The sequence below is a fragment of the Zootoca vivipara genome, chromosome 3 (genome assembly GCF_963506605.1).
Source record: "Zootoca vivipara chromosome 3, rZooViv1.1, whole genome shotgun sequence".
NCBI classification, from domain to species: domain Eukaryota; kingdom Metazoa; phylum Chordata; class Lepidosauria; order Squamata; family Lacertidae; genus Zootoca; species Zootoca vivipara.
In genome coordinates this window covers 81,416,526-81,436,935 of record NC_083278.1, presented here as the reverse complement: position 1 = coordinate 81,436,935, position 20,410 = coordinate 81,416,526, and the positions used below count along the sequence as shown (strand labels likewise).

The 20,410-nt window shown below is 41.9% G+C and overlaps 1 protein-coding gene across 5 annotated transcripts in view; it reads left to right on the top strand.

The window, feature by feature from the left end:
- LOC118082703 (zinc finger protein 318) overlaps positions 1 to 20,410 on the top strand; it is a 40,059-nt gene that overhangs the window by 2,158 nt on the left and 17,491 nt on the right. For 4 of the 5 annotated variants that reach the window (XR_009557381.1, XM_060272915.1, XM_060272913.1 and 1 more), the window contains exons 2-6: positions 2,158 to 2,330; positions 11,489 to 12,041; positions 14,722 to 16,251; positions 17,678 to 17,777; positions 18,066 to 18,338. Coding sequence is in view for 4 of the 5 variants with exons in the window: in XM_060272915.1 (XP_060128898.1) it covers positions 2,158 to 2,330; positions 11,489 to 12,041; positions 14,722 to 16,251; positions 17,678 to 17,777; positions 18,066 to 18,313 (2,604 nt within the window). In the remaining variant the exon portion in view is untranslated. Of the gene's footprint in view, positions 1 to 2,157; positions 2,331 to 11,488; positions 12,042 to 14,721; positions 16,252 to 17,677; positions 17,778 to 18,065; positions 19,349 to 20,410 lie in introns of those variants that run through there. The other variant, XM_060272914.1, reaches the window with a different exon arrangement.

The following is a 20,410-nucleotide window of genomic DNA, read 5'->3' as shown; positions in this document are numbered from 1 at the left end:
CAAGAATTTCATACCTTTCTTATCTGTTGGCCGTTTGTTGCCGGGACTCCGTCTCCTCCTCAGTTAGTTGAAACGCAGGTTGGGCCTTCTTTTTCCACCACTGCTCCTCCGGGTTTTCCAGGATTCTTCCCTTGGCACGCGCTTTGAAGAAAAATCCTCCGACTCGGCCGAAGTAGTAGAAGAGAAAAATGTCCCAAATCGTCCTGCTTCAACCTTGGTACATCCGAGTCACGGCACCAAATGTTGTAAGCCAAAAATGGCTTATCTTCTGAGTTAGCCAATAAAACTCAGAGACAAGAGGAGTTAGGAGTCCATTATGTTTATTGCAAAGCAATAAGGTTACAGTCGAATCATTTCGGAATACTGGAACCCCGCCCAAAGGCCAGGCAGGGGTATTTATAACATTTCAGACAAAGGATCTCAATTTAACCAATCACATAAATCATTACATTTTATATTTAATATTCATCATCTCATTTCATATTTAATACGTACGTCATTACCTAATCTAATACGCATGCGCAATAAGCGTTGCTAACTAAACTTTGATTCTTACTGTGATCTGTTACATATTGTTAGTTTGCATGTATGGGAACCTGTGTTACGTGTGGATGTAACAATTTATGTTCTAGTTTATGAATTGCTTCTTTGTGATTTACGTATTAGCTGACCTTCTATCCCAGTAGGGACGGCTTCTTGCTGAATCATCAGTTTCTCTAAAGCAACAGGTTACCATAATTCACTAATATAAGCATATTCCAGGATTTATAGGGAATTACATTATTAACTTAATTGGGGCCCTTTGGGCCCCTGCTACAGAATGAATTTGAAAAAATAGGATGGCTGCTAAGGCATACTGGGCGCCTAAAACGTAGTTAGATTACTTGAAAATTATTTCAACTGAAATCAACACAGCTAATAATGGATAGTCATGGTTAGGATCAAACTGTGAATTTCAGAGATTAGCTTTTGGAAATGATTGTGCTTCACTTTTCTTATTTGTCAATAACCAAATACTTAAAGATCTTAAAGGCTGGGGGAGCGATGAAGAAGTAAAGAGGCTGCATTTGGATGATCAGATCTTGGCTTAATGAGCTGAGATATGCATAAATTTACTGAACCCACATGCAATTTCTTTGGTCCCTGCGCCCTTTGTTCAAGTAGGAAACATGCCAGGAAACCAGTTAACCATAGTTATTCTGTTAACGAAGAATTTGAAAGCTGGTTAATGGCTTCCAAGGAGGCTAGAAAATGAAGCCATTGAAATAAAATTTGCTTCCAGTTCCTGTCTTGTTTGGAAGCCAGTGTTTGGATGTAACAGTACACTGCTATTAGCTTTGATGCCTGGCTTGGGGAACAGGGAGCTGAGCAAGCTGCATGTGGATTTGTAACTTTGCACATATCTTGGCTTAATAAACAGAGATTTGATTCTAGATAGCAGGAGGAAGCAGAGTGAGGAGATAAAAGCTTCCAAGAGATAAGTTCACCTATCTAAAAGTGTCTATTCCAACTTGGAAGTGCCCTATTTGACTGATGGGCTTATCCCCCTGTTCAATTATTAATTAATTTTAAGAAACAACCCATTCCTAGAATTGACCGTTTTTCTGTGAAATGGTTTTTTGGTGGTCTGTATCATTGGCAATAAATCGAGAGACTTCCTATTCTTCTAAATCAGGCATCCCCAAACTTCGGCCCTCCAGATGTTTTGGACTACAATTCCCATCTTCCCCGACCACTGGTCCTGTTAGCTAGGGATCATGGGAGTTGTAGGCCAAAACATCTGGAGGGCCGCAGTTTGGGGGTGCCTGTTCTAAATGGTACAATTGTCAATTTAGCTTACATTGTCTCATTACATTCTTGGTGTACATATTATCAGATGTCTTCACTGCAGATTATAAACATTACCGGTAGATACATGTAATAATAATAATAATAATAATAATAATAATAATAATAATAATAATAATAATAATAATTTATTTATACCCCGCCCATCTGGCCGGGTTCCCCTGGGTGTTTTCAAATCCACATCAATTGAAGTAAAATTTGCATACTGCCTTAATATTGGCTTATTTATTAAATAGCATCATGAACCCCCTCCCCCATAGTAACTTACTTGGCTATGAGGATTCTGATGTCTTTTTATTTTAATTGTAGAGACGCTCTCCAGCCAAGCGCTCTCGGTCTCCAGCCAAGCGCTCTCGGTCTCCAGCCAAGCGCTCTCGGTCTCCAGCCAAGCGCTCTCGGTCTCCAGCCAAGCGCTCTCAGTCTCCAGCCAAGCGCTCTCAGTCTCTTGACAAACACTCTTCAAGTTTGAGTGATGAGAACAGGTAAGGCTTCTCTGAAGGCCAGTCTCTCATAATTATCCTTGGTTATCTTTCTTGGTTCTTGTCCCATGGGTAATGTAAAACCCCACAACCTGGTTGTAAGATGTTGTAGGAAATGTATAGGACATGCTGGGAATCTCACATATAGGACAGACATATTTAGCTCTCTTAACTGTATTTTAATTATCTCCCTTGGTATGGATTTAAAATGTTAGGAATTAAAGAGAGGTATTGAAAACATGTCTCCATTTAATTTCATACAGCCTTTTTACAAATAAGAGCAGGATGGAGATAGATAAAAAGCACATAGCTCAGTTTTGAAACCCTTTTGTTTGATTGAAATCATTAGTTTTTACATCTACTTCTTTGAATTTTTTATTTGAATGTGGCTAGTGTCCGCTCCCGGTTCCCGTCCCCAGGCTATAGGGAGTTTGTCCTTTTGCAAATTTAACAGAGTTTCTTGCAGGTTCCAATTATATATGCTTTCTTCCCTTAGTCCTGCCACTAAGGGAGGTCAAATGTTCTTTTTGAAAGTTATAAAGTTCAATCCGTGGTAATGGCTGCCGGCAAGATAGCTGCGTCATAAACCACTCGGTGAGGAAGGGACCGACCTCCGTTTTAAAATCCACTTCCTTTCGCCAAATTTATTCCAAATAAAATGATTCTTGAAATTACTTACAGGCAAATCAATGTTTTGGAGGCATCTGCTGCTCATTTACCGTCGGCACGGAGCTTTGCGACTCCGGAGGAAGCGAATCAATCCAAGGCTCCGTCCCCTCGACCTGCTCTCGGTGGCTCTAACTGGCCAACCGGGCAGTAAAGGGGACTTTAAGGGGCACTGCTGGATAACCATGCTCTCAGAAAGCCCATTCTGAGATTTTTCCGGGTAGCCACATCGCCCTTGTGGCATTACCCCCTCTCCGTAGCGCTAGGAACCTCGGAACCGAGGTGATCCTCGCCTTTCGGTAATGGCAGCAAAAGCGGAAGTGTGAATTTTTCTGCCAGTTTTGTCTTCAGTGGATTCTGAGGAAGCTGTGAGAGTAGATTTTTAAAAAAAATAATTTTTATTGGATTTTATATAAAGAAGAAAAAAGAAAAAGAAAAGCGAAAAAGAAAAAGGTACAACAATACAAAACAATATAATCACATCTTATTTCTTCATAATTCTTCACTTCCCCTTCTTGCCATCCTATTATAATTAACTCATAGCATTTCCAAATCTTAACTAAACATCATAAGATTACATCTTGACTCCCATTTCGTATTCTGTTTATAAGTAATTCTTATTCATTTTATATAACAGAGTGAAGAAAAAAATAGAAAGAAAAAACCCATAATAATAATAAAAAGACATAATCATATTTTTCAATTTCTAGTCTAAACATTTCCGGACTTCCTCATTCCCCCTTCTTGAGTTCCTTGTTATTCACTAGTTATTGCAGTTTCTAAATCTAAAATTACATTCTTTCTTCCAATTTATAACTTCTTTTTAACTAATTGCCCTTCATACTTCTCTTTACCCTTATTAACCGATATTCTCTACCCTTTTACCCAAAAATATTCAAAATTAATTTTCAAAATCTTATTTTCCCTTTTTTTATTCCCACCCTCAAAACTAAATCTACCCCCTTTCCTTGGAATCGGTGTCTCCAGAGATTTCAGCCAGCTCCTTGATACTTTCCGAGTTCAAACCATGCTTTATCGACCTGTAAAAATTACCTCAATTTCCCCTCACCCCACTCCTGCTCTGTCCCAATCTAAATTCTGCTCAACCCTTCCCCCCCTGCTGTATTCCCAACACTTTATTTTCAATCTCATTCTCTTTCTGCCCCCCTCCTGCTTCCTTCTCCCCCTCTCTCACTGGGGTAACAACCTTTTTGTTTTTCCCCTTTTTGGGGGGCTTCCGAATCAAGACCCTTCCCTGTTCCACCCCTCCCACCGGTGGAACAGTGATTTCTTCTTCGTCCTCTTCTGTCTCAAAAATCAGTTCTGTTGGTTCAGCAGACTGCTCTCCCATGATTGTTGCGTTTCCTTCAGGATTACGATTTGCCTCTGCCATTTCCAGGGTTTCCCCTAAAGTCATATCACAGTTTGCGTCGTCTTCTAGTCCTTCCTCTTCTCCCTTTTCTTCCTCTCTAGATTCGTGTAGATCGTCTGTTTCAAAATTCAGTTCTATTAGTTCATCAGCCCTCTCATCCGTGCTTTTTAGGACACCTTTAGGGTTACAAATCTCTGTCATTTCCAAAAATCAAGTTCCATAGTGTACCATTCTTCTCACAGTCCAAAACCTTCTCTTCCTTCCTAATGGTGCTCTCTGCCTCCATAATTATGGCGGAGCAGGAAATGGTGTTATTGTTGTCCATGTTTTATATTTTCCAAATATTAAAACAAATAGTGTCCCGTCTGAACTGGATCCAACCTCTAATTTTTAACTTTCTATTATTCTGTCTTAGATTCAACGCTGAGTAGCCTTTAAGTCTGTTTTTTTTAAAGCTACCTCGTTTACTTATCTACAGCTCTCAGTCTCAGAATTCACATTCTTTTCCATTATGACGTCACAAAGACGGCTAGCCGATCCTTCCTTTGACCCGACTCCAAATTCCCGGGGGGTTTCCCCTTGTCAGATCAGTCTTTTGCAGAGATTTATATACATTTTGTCTTTTTCCCTTACTCTGCATCAGGAAAAAGTTCTCAAAAGAGAAATTTCTGGGCTTTCCCCAGCTGCACTGCATCGTCCATACTCAAGTGGGGGGGGCAACTTCCTTTTTAAGCCTCCTCCCAGCGCGAGGAGCCCGAGGTTTCTGCGCCTGAAGCTGTGAGAGTAGATGTGGAACTGAAACAGCTTCTTTTCTAAAAATGAACCCCAGTTGAAAAACAAAATGATGAAATGCCCTTTTAGTAAATTTCTTTTTTTTAATAATAATAATTTTTATTAGTTTTATACAAACAATACACACAAAACATATAATATAACACTGTCCCTTCAATTTCCCTCCACCCACCCGTCCACTTCTGCCACCAGTAGGACCCGTGGGCATTGAGAATCAAAGGGGGTCCATTATAAGTTGGGTTTGACCTCCCCCCTCCCTCCTCCCCCCTATCCCCCCCCCTGCCACTGAAAGGACAAGGATGGAGGAGCTCTGAGAGTTGGTTTCCCCCCCAACTTTTTCAAAAAGAAAAACACCTTTAAACAAACACACACAACAGTAGGGAAAACATAAATTCCCAAATTCTTATTGTCTTAACATTGTAATTGTGACTTCCTCGATACTCTTCCTCCTGGTTTTCCTAACTTCTCAAATTAATTGTGGCGGATTTTCTATTCCAATTCAAAATCTTATTCTTATAATAATGACTCAATCCTCCTCCTTTTCCATGCTGCCCTCCCACAGGCCCCCCTCTGCCACAGGAGGGACCTGCAGGGCACAGCACTTCCAAGGTTCCATTTTTTGTGTCTGGGTTTCCTTCCACCCCCTCCTCTCCCCTCCGAGCACCCCCTGCCACTGGGTGTCTCCAAGTACAAAGAGAAGGGTAGGCAGCTCTCTGCCCAGACACCTATCCTCACAAAAATTAATATTAAACTACAAAATTAAATTCTTTCCTCAGCCATTCTTCTAACTCCCTCCAGAAAACTCAGGTTGTTTTTTTTTACCCTTAACATCAAATCTCTACACTAAATCTTAACCATATACTTTATTACACTCTCCTTCCCCCCTCCCTATGTCTTTTCCCCCAATTGGTTCAGCATTTCCGTTAACAAGCCAAGATTTCGAAGACCGTCGTTCTAAGCAAGAAAAAACCTTTTAACTAAAATTTTCACCCCACACCAGTTCTTTCCCAATTCCATCTCCAGGCCTTTATTCCCCCCTGCCCCTGTCCTTCCCATCCCTGAGTAACACCAATCCGCGTATTAACTCCTCCAGGATCTTCAATTCCATTAATCTTCATGTCCCTTTGCTTCTCATTTTCTTGTTTTTCTTGTTTTTCTTTCTTTTGAAATCCAAGCTTTGCTACATCCAAAATATATTTTTTGTAGTCCAAGTCGCCTTCAAAATTCTCCTCAGGTTGTTTCTCCTCGCACACAGTCTCAGAGTCAAAGATCTCAAAATCCAAATTGTCCTCTAAATCCTGAACTTGGACTTCAGCCTCTACTGATGGTAAATTAGGATGTTGCCGTTCCTTGTAAATGTCCTCCCATATTTGTAGATAGTTCAGCACAGCCTCCTGGAAGGCTCGAGAATGCTTTGTTTTCATAGTTCTCTTAACCACAGACGAACAGGAGATAGGGAGCAAAGGGTGCTGGAAATTTCCTTCCTATTTGGACGATCGACTCCATCTTGGTTGGTCTTTCCCTTTGTCTTTAACTCCATCACAAATCCATTCTTAATTTCAATTTAAATAATTCTACCTCATTTTCAATTGATTTTTACTATTCACAGCGATGTAATAAATCCACCCGGTCTTTTAACAGTTTGACAGCTTTGACAGCTGTCAAAGCACTCTTCCCCTCCACGGTGCTGTACCTCAAGGGGTGCCGGACACGGGAGCTGAGAAGGTTCCGAAAAGTCTTTCTTTCTCTCGGGTCTACCGTCCCTGAAACTTTTTCGTCTTTCGGCTTGGGTTTATTTAAGCGCCTCCCAATTTGCCATTAGGAAGAGATCGACTTCCGTTTCTTTAGAATCTCTCTTATTTTTCCAATTGATGATTTTAAAGTCCAAATAAAAATTCCACTTACTTTATGGAAATCTTTTATTTTGTTTGGAAGAACCCGCCGCTTGCCGGGTCAGGACTCGGAGCTTCACTTCTTGGAGGTAAGATGTAGCCCAAAATGGCTCCCGCGGTTCCACCCCGCCGGCTCTCGATCGCTCTACTGAGCTCTCGGGCAGCGGGGGATCCGCAAAACGGAGCAGCCGCTGGGCGCGTGAGTCACCGGGACTCTCTACCCGGTGTTTTTACGGGGAGTCCGCTCGCTCTGCGGACTCCCCCCCCCCCCCGCGAAGCCAGGGACTTCGGCACGCGAAGTCCCTGCGTCCTTCTCTCCGCCGCGACGGACCGGAAGCCCCCCTTTTAGTAAATTTCTTGTCACCCCATGACAATTTAGCTGCTGTTTTAAACTCTCATGTTCCTGCAGGTGCAGAAACAGTGTGAAGATCTATATTATAATTTGCTTTCACTGTCCAAACATCCTGTTTCCCTAATCCATTTTTAGGGGTGACTTTCTTCTGCAGATCCCCAACAGCAGGTTTCTGTTTAGAATAGGGAGATATATACAGGCATGTACATGAAAAAGGGTATATTTAGGAAAGATAATTGCATGAGTGACAGAAGTTGTAAAACACTTTCACACTGAGCAATGAAACTTCCCTGTTGCTTTTACTTCTAGAGCCGCTTCTAGAGGTAGAAGCAACGGGGAGGTTTAATTGTTCAGTGTGAAAGTGTTAAAGCTATATCAACACTAGAATAAGGAAGATCCAAATTGGACCCACAAGAAAATGTTGCCACATAGAATGTTGCTGATCAGGGTTCTCTCAGTTATTCTATTCCATTCCTCTTTGCTCCCCTACCAGTGTCCTGTGTTTTTGTCCCCAGCACACCCAATATTCCATAGTTGGAATATTACCTAGTTTCCCTTGGGCTGGTTATTTCCTTATGTCTCTCCTTATAGTTTTTGAAAATATTTTTTGTGCATATGCAAATCTTGGGATTTCCCTGAGCCAAAATATAGCCCCCCCCCCTAATGTTTGGGTGGTCATTTTGGCTACAGAAGGATCCATTATTAGTTTGTTGTTAGTACAGTGGTACCTCGGGTTACAAACGCTTCAGGTTACAGACTCCGCTAATCCAGAAATAGTACCTCAGGTTAAGAACTTTGCTTCAGGATGAGAACAGAAATTGTGCTCCGGCGGCGCAGCAGCAGCAGGAGGCCCCATTAGCTAAAGTGGTGCTTCAGGTTAAGAACAGTTTCAGGTTAAGAACGGACCTCCGGAACGAATTAAGTTCTTAACCAGAGATACCACTGTATGTAGAACAGGGGCCTCCAAACTTACCGGGCTTCGGGCCGGTGCCTGCAGCGCTGATTGCGCGGCGGTATGGGGGAGCGCACGCCCATACGCGCGCACACACGCTATTTACGGCGCAATTTCAGGTTGCAGGAGCTTGTGCGCATGCAGACGGGCCTCCTCCGACCCGGAAGTGTGCTGGAAATGACACTTGTGCATGCGCGCAAGCTATTTCCAGTGCTCTTGCGACTCAGAAGTGGGCAGCTGCACTGCGCCAGTAAGAGCGGGCGGCGGGGGGGTGCCACGGGCCATATAAATGAGTCCTTTGGGCCGTATCCGGCCCACGGACCGTAGTCTGGGATCCCTGATGTTGAACATGGAAGTATAACAGCAGAGATCATTCAGTGTGTAATTATGTTGTCAGTACGTCATCTAAACAAGAGGGGGTAAGTTGCGACCAGGGAGGGTGGCATGATCTTTACTGAGATAGTAGCTGCTTTGGTAAGCTGCTTTAGAAAGCTGTCTAGCTGTGAGTGAATTTTCTTGTGGCTGTTTCATTGAATCTAAGACTGCTGTCAACAAGGCCTGTCAAAAGGAGTGCTGTGCTGGAGTTGGTTTGTTCGATAAACTTTGGCCAGTATTTTATTGCTGGGCACATTGCACAGTGTCTCTGCTAAGAGTGGTTTTAAAGATAATACAACTCTATCATGGTGATAAGAACAATGCAAATTATAACTTTTTTCCAACTGATAGCTTGATCCTATGAACTCCCCTTTTTAAAAGCTTCTAATAGCTTGAGCTGGTATAGCCCTGTGTCTTGATGGACAATTTTTTTCAGTTGAATCCAGTTTGCCATTATCTATCTTATTCTCCTGCAGTGTTCGAAAATTAGATATATAAGCTAGGCTCCCAAATGGTTCCTTAAACCAAGGTTGCTGTCGTCAAAATGGAATGCCTATTTCCATTTTGGGGCAAGACAGCTCCAGTCTTAGTTTTCAAATGATGGACTGTCCATGATAGATTAAGAGCTTTGAGAACTGAAAGAAGAAAAGCCACTTGATCCAGGGATAGTCCACATACATATATATTGACCTAAACTGACCTCTTTTTCTTAATGGTGACTGTTCTTGCTCAGGCTGCACAGAAAAAGCAATAAGGTTCCAGAAATTCATTCCGATTGTGCAGATAAAATGTAACTGATATAATTTTACAGGATGGGGTATTAGTGCGTGAAAACAGTTCAGATCTAATGATCCCCAGATGGTGATGTCAGGTGCCATCCTGGTGCCCAGGCATCTTCACTTGGTTGCAAGTAGTCAAAAGCCAGGGGCAAAATGCGCCTGGTGCATGGCTAATTTTGAACACTGCTTTGAACTGATAAGGAAGGTGTCTTCCATATTTTGATATTTTGCTTCATACTGTTTTTGAAATATTAGGTACATGAAGATCTCTTCAAAATTATTGTTGGGAAAGCGTTCAGCAGCCTGAGTGTGATGCAAACATGTACAGTGGTGCCTCGCTTTACGAATGCCTCGCACAACGAAAAACTCGCTAGACGAAAGAGTTTTGTGTTGCGAGAGGCATTCGTAAGACGACAAAATTTTCTATGACTGCCACTTCGTCTTACGCAGCGCGGCCATAGAAAGCGGCAAAGGAAAATCAGCTGTCAGCGCGGGAAGCTGACAGCTAATCTTCCTTTGCCGGGGGGACGGAGCCGAAACGCCCCTGCCTGTCTTAAGCAGCGCCCGCTGCAATTCGGCTCCGTCCCCCGGAGCCACCGCCCCGCCCCACACCACCGGGGAAGACAAGCGGGAGGCGGCGGGGGGGGGGAGAAGCGCTTCTCTCCCCCGCCGCCACACCGCGCACCAGTGGCATGAGACGGCGCTTTGGAGAAGGTCTCCGAAGCGCCGTCTCATGTCGGGGAGGCAGGCGGGAGAAGCTCCTCCCCCGCCGCAGCCTCTCGCCGCGCACATCCGGCACGGAGCGCAACTTCGGAGACCTCCGAAGTTGTGCTCCGTGTCGGGGGAGGCGGCGGCAGGAGAAGCTCTTCCCCCGCCGCAGCCTCTCGCTGCGCACATCCGGCACAGAGTGCAACTTCGGAGACCTCTGAAGTTGCGCTCTGTGTCGGGGGAGGCAGGCGGGAGGCGGCGGCGGGGGAAGAGCTTATCCCGCCGCCGCCTCTTGCCGTGCACAGCCGGCACGGAGCGTATTTAGGTTCAGTGCTTTCAGCAATCCTCATTTAAAACATGCATGAAAGTTATTTTCAGTAGTAATTCTGAGGTTGGTTTTTTTTTTGCTAAAGTAACATGCAGAAAACAGTATGTGAAGGAAATTATTTGAGGAGTAGAGGGTGAGAAACTGCTGAATTTGGAACTACAATATTGTTGCTGATGAAAGGGGGAATTCTACTACAGTCGTCCCTCGACTTACGAACTTAATCCGTTCCGAACGCACATTCACAGGTCGAAAAGTTTGGAAGTCGAAACGCGGCTTCCCATAGGAAAAAAAAATTCGGAAAAATTCGAAAGTAAAAAAAACCCCGCATGTAAAACTTTGTAAGTCGAAAAAACTGCATTTAAAGCCGCCAACGGTTTCCGTTCGGATGTAGGAAAATTCGTAAGTGTGCAGCCATTTGTCTCGTTCGTAAGTAAAAACCTATGGATGTTGAGTAATTCGTAAGTCGAGGAACCACTGTACTGTAAAAAATACCAAAACGTTCTGTTGCTCACTTTCCCCCTAGATAGCCAGCAAGACATTTGTGTTCTTGTTTTTCATGAGACCATCTAAAAAAGCTAAACACAACCCTAAATGTATGTTTTTCAAATCCACAGTTGAAGTATGCAGGCCTTCTGTGTAAGATAAATAGACAAACTGGAACCTGAGTGCTCTCAAGTTTGGGCTATCTCCTTCTGTTCCTGTTGCATGTCTCCTATGCTCATAAATAACAAGTCTTCTGAAATGAATTATTTCACTCACTGCAGCCTAGTTTGGACTGTTGAGGGGTGAAGTTATTGCTGAGTATATAAAATCTTCAGAACCAGCCAACTTGGGTTCAAGGCAAGAAGTATTCAGTTGTCATATGTAGGGCACTTTATGCCAGTTGGAGTTCAGGGGGGGGGGTTGTTCCAAGTTGCTGATTTTGTTCTGCACCTCTTTTATTAGGGATGACTTGGCTGATGGTCCAATATTTAGCAGTGACCTTCCACGCCCTCGAAGCATTGAGCGATATTCCTTGAGCAAGGAAACTCCTTCTAGTCCTTCCAATACAGGACAAAATGAGGATTATCTCTTTAGAGACAATTTTCTCCATCAGTCAAACTATAGCACGAGCTATAACCATCTACAATATCTCCCAAGCGAAACGGAAAGGTATAATATGCTACTTGGGAAGCCATCAGAGGATACAGGGCAAGACCTAGAACTTCCTAAGCATGACACAGACGACAGACTGCTTGAGATAGGCATAGAGCCTGAGGGTTTCTTGCCTGGGTCGTGGAACTTCTGCAAACAAGATCCTAGTAGGAGCCCAAGCCTGCCATTCCACGATGTGGATTTACGTGTACTTGAATATGCTGGGACAAAAAGCAAAGAGGAGGAGCTGAGCAGAAATTTCAGTCAAGAACCTGAACTTAAATATCTGTGTAGACCTAATGAAATACCAGCAATGCCCAAAAAATCTATCCTGAAGAAACCCAGGGATAATCCTTCTGTGCAGGTTTGGCATGTATTTCTCTCTCTGGTTAAACTGTCCTTTACACTTTTTACTGCTCTTTTATTGAATCTTAAATTTTATTATATAACTTAATCTCTGTTAATTCTGAAACAAATACCCTCAGAATAATATCCAGGCTCCCCTCACAGTTGTGGAGTTTGCTTGATATAACTTGTAGGATAATTGGCATATTAGATCCCATTTTTCTTGGAATGAGGATATTTTACTAATTTTGGTATTTAGAGCATCCCACTTCATGAGCAATTCTACCTTTCAAAAGTTTTCATTCAGCTTATTCATATAGCTTTAAAATTCACACATTATCAAAATTCTTACTTATTTTTTAAAAAAGCCCAAAGTTTTCCAGAAACAGATTTCCAGGTAGTATACATAGAAATTTAAATACAGGTGATTCCCCGTTAGTGTGGAATTTGCATTCCAGGTCATTGCACATGTCAGCAATTGTGCGTAAGCCCTTTTTGCCCCGTTCCAAAGCTGAAAGTGGCGCATGAAGTGGCGCATGTCTTGGTGGTCATATGTCAGGTGGACAGGTGCAAGGTGATCGCCGGTTGAACTACAATCTAAAACATAACCAAGAATACAATAAAGTTGAGAATAGCAGCACTATTCAGCTAGATAATATAATTTGGGGTGCCTGGGTGACAAAAATATTTTTACCTGGTTCGAGCACCAGATTCACCATCCTTGGCAGTGCATTCTGTAGCTGCAATGCTACCACACAGAAGAGCCTCCAATTTGTATATGTGTAATGTTTTTCTCCTATAGATAGAACCTACGGGAAGGTGCCAGAAATGTTTTAACACCTTGACATGTGAAGGCAGCTCTGTACAGTATAGGGAAGCTCTTTAAAGTTTAACGTTTTACTATGTTTCTATATATATGCTGGAAGATGCCCAGAGTGGCTGAGGTACAAATAAATTATTATTATTATTATTAATCTGGGCATGATGGGCGGTTTTCTACAGTAGAAAAATCAGAATAGTCAAGAGCACCAAATTAAGGTGGTTCTTGGAATGGTACATCTGGGATTTGTTTTGAACTATTTAATGGTACTTGCACTGGGTTGAATGTAAACAAAACAAGGGTACTATTATTCACATCTGTGTGTAGGCTGGATTTGAAGAGTTGGCATTTTATGCAGCACATTTACCATGTTGTGCATTTTTTTAACCTGCTTGAACCTAATACAAGGATCTTAATACTAGAATTACCTAGTTGGATTGGACTGCAAACATTCTCTCAAATTGGTATGGAATGCTCTGAACAGGTGACATTTCATACTATCATGACTGGATTGTTTTTCTGTTATGTAGCTGTGGAGACTATGATGTGGCAAGTACCTTTTTGGCATCCCACTATCTCGGGGTTTCAGCATATGAAAAAATCAGTTCATTTCTGATAATAGTAACAATATGCCTGTGGGAATTTTCTTTTTGAAGCTGCCATAACCAGAGCTGCACATAATGCTTGCTTGTGAATGTTTTTGGTGCAAAAACACTTTGGGTTGGGTGGAAAATGTTGATCTCAAATCTCCAAAGGTATTGTTTTACATATGTTTGTCCCTGTCCACAGCCACTGTGTTGGGTCTCAGTTACTCATTTGACATTGTTAATCTAAGCAAATCAGGTACCACAGAATGATTCTGATGGTACTGCATAGCCCATCAGCTTTGGCTAAATGACAGTGTTATTGAGGGCAAACAATGTCCTCTCACTGCCCTCACTCTGAATGAGGGTTGGCTTGAGTAGGGGCAGGAATTGCACAGCTCTTACCAAGGTATCAAGCTGACAAACCTTACCTCGCTGTACTGGCAGTTTTATGGCTCATTAGAGCAGTGTTGCAAGCCAGGGTTGGCCTTTAGTGGGGGATAATCCGTCACTTTCTCTTCCAGTGCCCTATTAAAGACGATCAAGCAGGAGTGTTGATTGTAGGCAGTGAAAGTGACAACATGGCAAAAGTGTATAAAATTATGCACAGCATGGAGAAAGTAGCTAGAGAAAAGTTTTCTCTGTCTCATAATACTAGAATTTGTGGACATTCAAGGAAGCTGAATGTTGGAAGATTCAAGACAGACAAAAGGAAGTACTTCTTCACACTGCACATAGTTTAACTGCGGAATTCCTGCCCACAAGAGGCAGTAATAGCTGCTAACTTGGGTTGCTTTAAAAGAGGATTGACAAATTCACAGAGGTTATGGCTATGAGTGGCTACTAACCCTGATGGATATGCTCTGCCTTCACTGTTGTGTTGGAGGTGGTATGCTTCAGAATACCAGTTGCTGGAAAGTGCAGCTGGGCATAGGGCTGTTGCGCTCAGCTCTTCCTTGTGGGCTTCCCTTGGACTTCTAGTTGGCCACTATGAGAACAGGATTCTGGGCTAGGTGGGCCACTGGCTGGGTCCAGCATTCTGTTCTCACGTTCTTAAAGTATGGCCCAGCCCTAATCAAAATGGCCATCTTATGCAGAAATAACTGTGTGGTATTTTGGAACTATTTTGTCTCTTTCAATCCCACTTTTATCTTTGTCTTAACAGTTTTCTGTTAGTGTTCTGAACTACTGACTATAAACCCTTTATATTAAAATTATGTCTGTCTGAATAGATTGGGAAAGTGATTAGCCTCCTTGCAAAATGTAATAACAAATGGCAATTTCTTTCTTTTTAGCCTGAAGTCTTTTCTAGCAATTCTGCCTCTCTCAAAGAGCCCTCTCTTCTTTTAGATCATCCTCCTTTTCCCCAGAGAACCAACAGCATTGCTCCTTTTTCAACTGAGGTGGTGAAATTCCTCAAACTGTTCAATAAAAATGTAGCTGTAGAACCTGCAAATATGACTTCTGAAGGCAATGTGCATAATTGGAAGCTGTATTCTGGCCAAAAAGAAAACATTTCCCATTATAAACAGAATTTTGGGAGCTTTTTGAATCAGAGAGAGTGTCATGAGTCCACATCAGAGCCTGAAGACCAGCACAGTGACTTCTTGCTTCCTCATGAAAGAGCCAGCCAGGATGGGAACGGCTTTTCATGCATTCTGGGTATGAAAACAGATTCTACCAGTGCTCAAGAAAAGAGAAGGAACAGCTTCCTTGATGATGTTGAGGATGAAGAGAAGTTTCTTTATGGTGATAATGGGGATGACTCATTTTTTATTCAAAGGATAACATTGAGTGGTGATAAAGAACATGGAAGAAAGACAATAAACTCTCCTCCTGCTAGTCCACCTGTAAAATCAGACACTTTAGAAGAATCCAGACCAGAGCATGAGAAAATTTTTGACTTGCTCAAAACTATTGGTCTTGACATTGGGGTGGCTGAAATTGGTAGGCTTGCTGCCCGCACTCAGGAACGACTCCATGGGAAGAAAGTATCTCGTTCTCCTGATCGTCATTCAGTGGCTTCTCGTAAACCTAGGAAAGAATCTAGGGAGTCTAAGGAAAGGCACTGCAGTCAAAGTGACACTCATTCTCCAGAGTCAAGGCGGAACCACTCTCCCTCTCCTCCTGATTCTTTCCCACCATCTAAAGAGATGTCTCCTGCTTCACATTCTAAGGACACTAAAAGCAAAACTGCATCACAAGATTATTTCCCACAAGAGCCTGTTCCCATGGCATCTCCAATTCCGTCTGCCCCACCTTGTCTTCCTCATATGTTTCCTTCTCCTATAAATCCCCAGTATAGCGTTCCATCCTTCTTACCATTTGGTGCAACTCATCTGCCACAAAACTATCCACAAAACTATCCACAAAACTATCCACAGAACTATCCACAAAACTATCTACAAAACTATCCACAAAATTATCCACAAAACTATCCACAAAACTATCCACCTAACTATCCACCTCCCACAATGCCCCCTCCTAACTATAATCCATATGGACAGTATTTCACTTATGCAGCTTCTGGCTGGTCCGTGTATGCTCCTCCCCAGCAGGCTGCTCCTCCCCAGCAGGCTGCTCCTGAATTTCCAAATGAACTTGGGTGTGGTATTCCAACAGTGCCACCAGATCCTTCACTTTCCAACCTCGGAGTTATTCCAACAGTTACCACAATACGAAGGAAAAATAAATCTACGGTTGTTCAAATCCCTCATTCCAAATTGCCTCCTCAGCCTACCCACACATTGCCTCCTCAGCCTACCCTCAAAGGTGCTAAGGAAAAAATATATGATGAAAGAAAGCGAGCTATTCAGAAACAAAAGGTGAGAATGTTTATCTTACAAGCAAACTTATCTCTCCCCCCTTCTACCACATTTCCTTTTCCTATTGAGAAGTGGGTAGTATCCTTATAGACTTACTTGTGAATGCCTTACAGCAGGCACCCCCAAATTGTGGCCCTCCAGATGTTTTGGCCTACAACTCCCATGATCCCTAGCTAACAGGACCAGTGGTCGGAGAAGATGGGAATTGTAGTCCAAAACATCTGGAGGGCCGAAGTTTGGGGATGCCTGCCTTATGGTTTAAAAATATATAATACTTTTTCTACTGCACATATTTTCCTAACACATAATGAAATGTGAAACCAAGTGCAGAATTGATTCCTTATTTAAGATTATATTCTTGGATTTAATGTCTGTTGTTTTACAGAAGTTCAAAGCACATAAATTTTATTAAGTTTTTTTCTGCACTTTTTATTTGACATTGGATGGATTATAGGTTTTTTTTAAACAGGATGTACCTCTAATGTCTTGGGCTATCTAACGGCTGTTTTTATGGTACTGTGGCAAGACATACCTTGTTAATTGTTTTTGTTGTTTATTACCTGCCCTTCACCCTAAGGTCTTAAACAGTCTCTCTTTAAGGATGCAATCTACATGCAGGTTCTGCTATTGGAACACTTGGTAACTGAAATCTCAGCCAAACATGAGCAGCAGATTCAGATACCCAAACAGATGGGGTTTGCCTTCTTCATCTTTTGCTGGTCAGCAGCAGCCATTTTGGGCAGAAACCAGGGAGGGAGGGGGAGAGATCAAACAAATTACGAAATAGAAGTGTTCCCATAGGAAATAATGGAAATCTAAGCTCATTATGTGAACATACTCCTAACAAACAATTTCCTGGGAACACCTTTTGTTCAGAAAGCAGGAGCTGCACGCATTTAAACTATTAAGCTTTAGTAAGTTTTGGTATGTTTCATGTTTAGTGGCATTTAGTATGTTAGGAACTAGGTGCAATGAATCACAGGCTGAGTTAGCAAGCATTCCACTTCTCCCCCCTCTTCCCGTGCTACAGCCCTTTGTGTTCTGCCGGTTGCCCCTCACCGGCAGAGACCAGCGGAACACAAAGGGGAACCAGCTGCAGCGCAGGAAGAAGCCAAAGGAAGATCAGCTGATCTTCCTTTGTCTACTTCCCTTGCTACAGCTGGTTCCCCTTTTGCTAGGTTTTGTGATCGGAGGTTTTTATGGCCACGCTTCGCAAGACGAAGCGGCGGCCATAGAAAACCTTGTTGTCTTGCGAGGCTACCTCCAATCGCAAAACCTATTCGTATAGCGGAAAATTCGTCTTACAGGGCATTTGTCTAGTGAGGCACCACTGTACTTCCTTTCAATGATTGTTGTCGTTTTAGTTTGGTTGTAATCCATGAAAGAGGGATTTTTAATACCTTCCTTCCCTTCACAAACTTTCCAGGTATTGGAGGAAATAGGGAAATTGAAGGCTGAACAAGAACCACGACAGAAGAAACTGCATTATATGACAGTTGAGTTAAACAGACTTACAAAACTGGAAGGTACTGCACTCATTTTATGCTTCCTTTTCCCCCCACAATCCTCTTTAGTGGTGATGCTGGACATTGCATAATTTGTTTTTATCTCTCGGTATTATCTTAAACATGGAATTAATTAGGGTGCAACCCAAATCATTGCAAGGTACTGTCAGTTCTTCATACAGTAATGCAAACACTGCTTCTGGCTTTTGGGTACACCAAAACGGTACCTTATAATTGATTACCCAAAATAATTTTGCATGTATTAATGATTTTCTTATGCTTCCCACTCCACCACTTTGACTGGCTTAGGGGAAATGTCGCGGAAGATGCGTAAGGCAGAAGATCCCTTGCTGGCGGAAGTGAGCCAACTACGACAGAAGATAGCAAATGAAGTTGTTGAGCTGGAGATACTTTCTGATTTGGCAGAGAAAAAACAATCTGAGCTTGACAAGGTAGCTCTGATCCTGGGGATTGACATTTTTGAGAAAGCTGGGAAGCAGTCTTCTGAAAATAAAGACAAGTCAGAAAAATCCAAGTCAGAAAATGGAAAAAAATAAGGAGAAAACTTGCAACTCAATCCAGGTAAAATAACCAGGCGAGCTCATATAATAATTACTTAATTAGCCTGGATATAAACGAGCCTTTTGCCCACGCATGTATCACCTTCGCTTCTCCCTTTTTACAAGCTAATAAACAAACCAGGAAGTCTTCAATTAACTTCCTATTTTTTGAGTCCTATGTTGTGAATTACTGTTTTATGTCTAAAGGAAAGTAAAATAGTTGTTAAGAAGTTTTGTCTCTTGGGTTTGGTTTAAGTTAAATGCCGAAACAATATAAAACAATATAATAACTCCACCAAATAGAAGGTAAGATATCTCTAAATTTTCTAAGCCGCTCAAGGTTAATCCTAAATCATTATCTACAGTTCCTCCCCTCCTTAATGGCTCTGTTTTCAGACTACAATGATGGGAGAAACTTTTTTCACTCCCAGCACTGGGCTGTCAAAACTCAGAAGTCTTTCAGAGGTAGGAGACTTTCACATGTAAAAGGTAGCAACAGAGAGTTCTCTCCCCCGCACCACCCCTTTTTATAAATAGTTTTTACTGTCATTGCAAATCAACAGTGATGTTTTGTTTTGTTTATTAAATTTGCATACTGCCCTAAATCTATAGATCTCAGGGTTGTTCACAACATAAAAACTTGACTAGGGGATGGGAGAGAAATTTGATCAGTTCTCATTGAATGCTGAATCTATCAAATTCTCACTTTTCAAAACAATATGAGAACTGAAACACAGCCATCCTTTAAAGTTCATCCTTACCCAGATTTTGCATTGCAGTTCTCCAGCCAAACAACCAAATGCATATATTTACAAAAATGCCTCTGTTGGGGGAAAGTGCATAAAAATTAATATATTAGTAAAAATAGCATACACATGATATTAGAGGAAATTGCAAAAATGTGTCCATTAGTCAGAACTGCATACAAAAATCTCTTAATTAGAAGAAATTCACACTAAAGTGCTGGTGTATTTTTATTATTTTTATAATTTTATTTTAATAGCAAATCTTTGTAGAAACTGCATTTCAGATTAGAAAAATGGGAACAGAGAGAACCAAAATGGATAGATCCTTCTATCCCAACTCTTCTCTCTAGGGCTATATCACTTACATGCATCTGAGAAAGGATGTTATGTTATGATGTAGCATCCCTCAATAAACATTGTGAGGAGAAAACATGGCTTCCTACTTCACCCTCCCCTCCAGTGCACTTGGAAGGATTATAAGTTGTACTGTAACTTTATTGTAGGGTGGTATAGCCCCATAGAGGATTCAGAGTACCAGCGCTGCTTTGCTTTGCTCTGGCTTTGCTATAGCAGCAAATACAGTGGTGCCTCGCTTAACGAATGCCCTGCTTAACGAAATTTCCGCTTAACGAAAGGATTTTTTGAGCGGAGGTTGCCTCGCTAGACGAATTCGTTTTATGAAAAATTCGTCTAGCGAATTGCGGTTTCCCATAGGAATGCATTGAAATTCAATTAATGCGTTCCTATTGGCAAAAAAAAAATCAATGCATTCCTATGGGATTCGCTAGACGAATTTTTCGTTATAAGAAAAGACCCGTGGAACGAATTAAATTCGTCTAGCGAGCCACCACTGTACTTTAAAAAGAAAAAGCCCTCTGCTGCAAACCTTTATCCAATTATGTCCCCACTACTGAAAGATCTCAGAAAGACTTGTCAACCCAGATGTAATTCTGTCACCTTCTTTCCCATTTCCTCTTTGACCTCTTCAGTGCTTAAGGCTCATATTAATTCTACTAAATTGGACTTCTATTCAGAATAGCAATGTATATGCGTGTGCACAATGTATATGTGTGTGACCAGGAGGATGGCACCTATTATGGGTAGGATGGAAACGATCATGGCAGTTTCAAGTACAATAGTTGCTATAAAATAAATGGTAATAATATATAAATTGTACATGGCAGTACTAGAACATTTAGACCATTCTCATATATCTATAAAGAAGTTGGGAGGCGGATTCTTTAAAAGAAAAATATCGAAACTCCACTGGTTTGTGTTTCAGTTGCCCTTTGGATATTCAAGAACTGACTAATAACAAACTGATCATTCAACATTAATAGAATGCAAA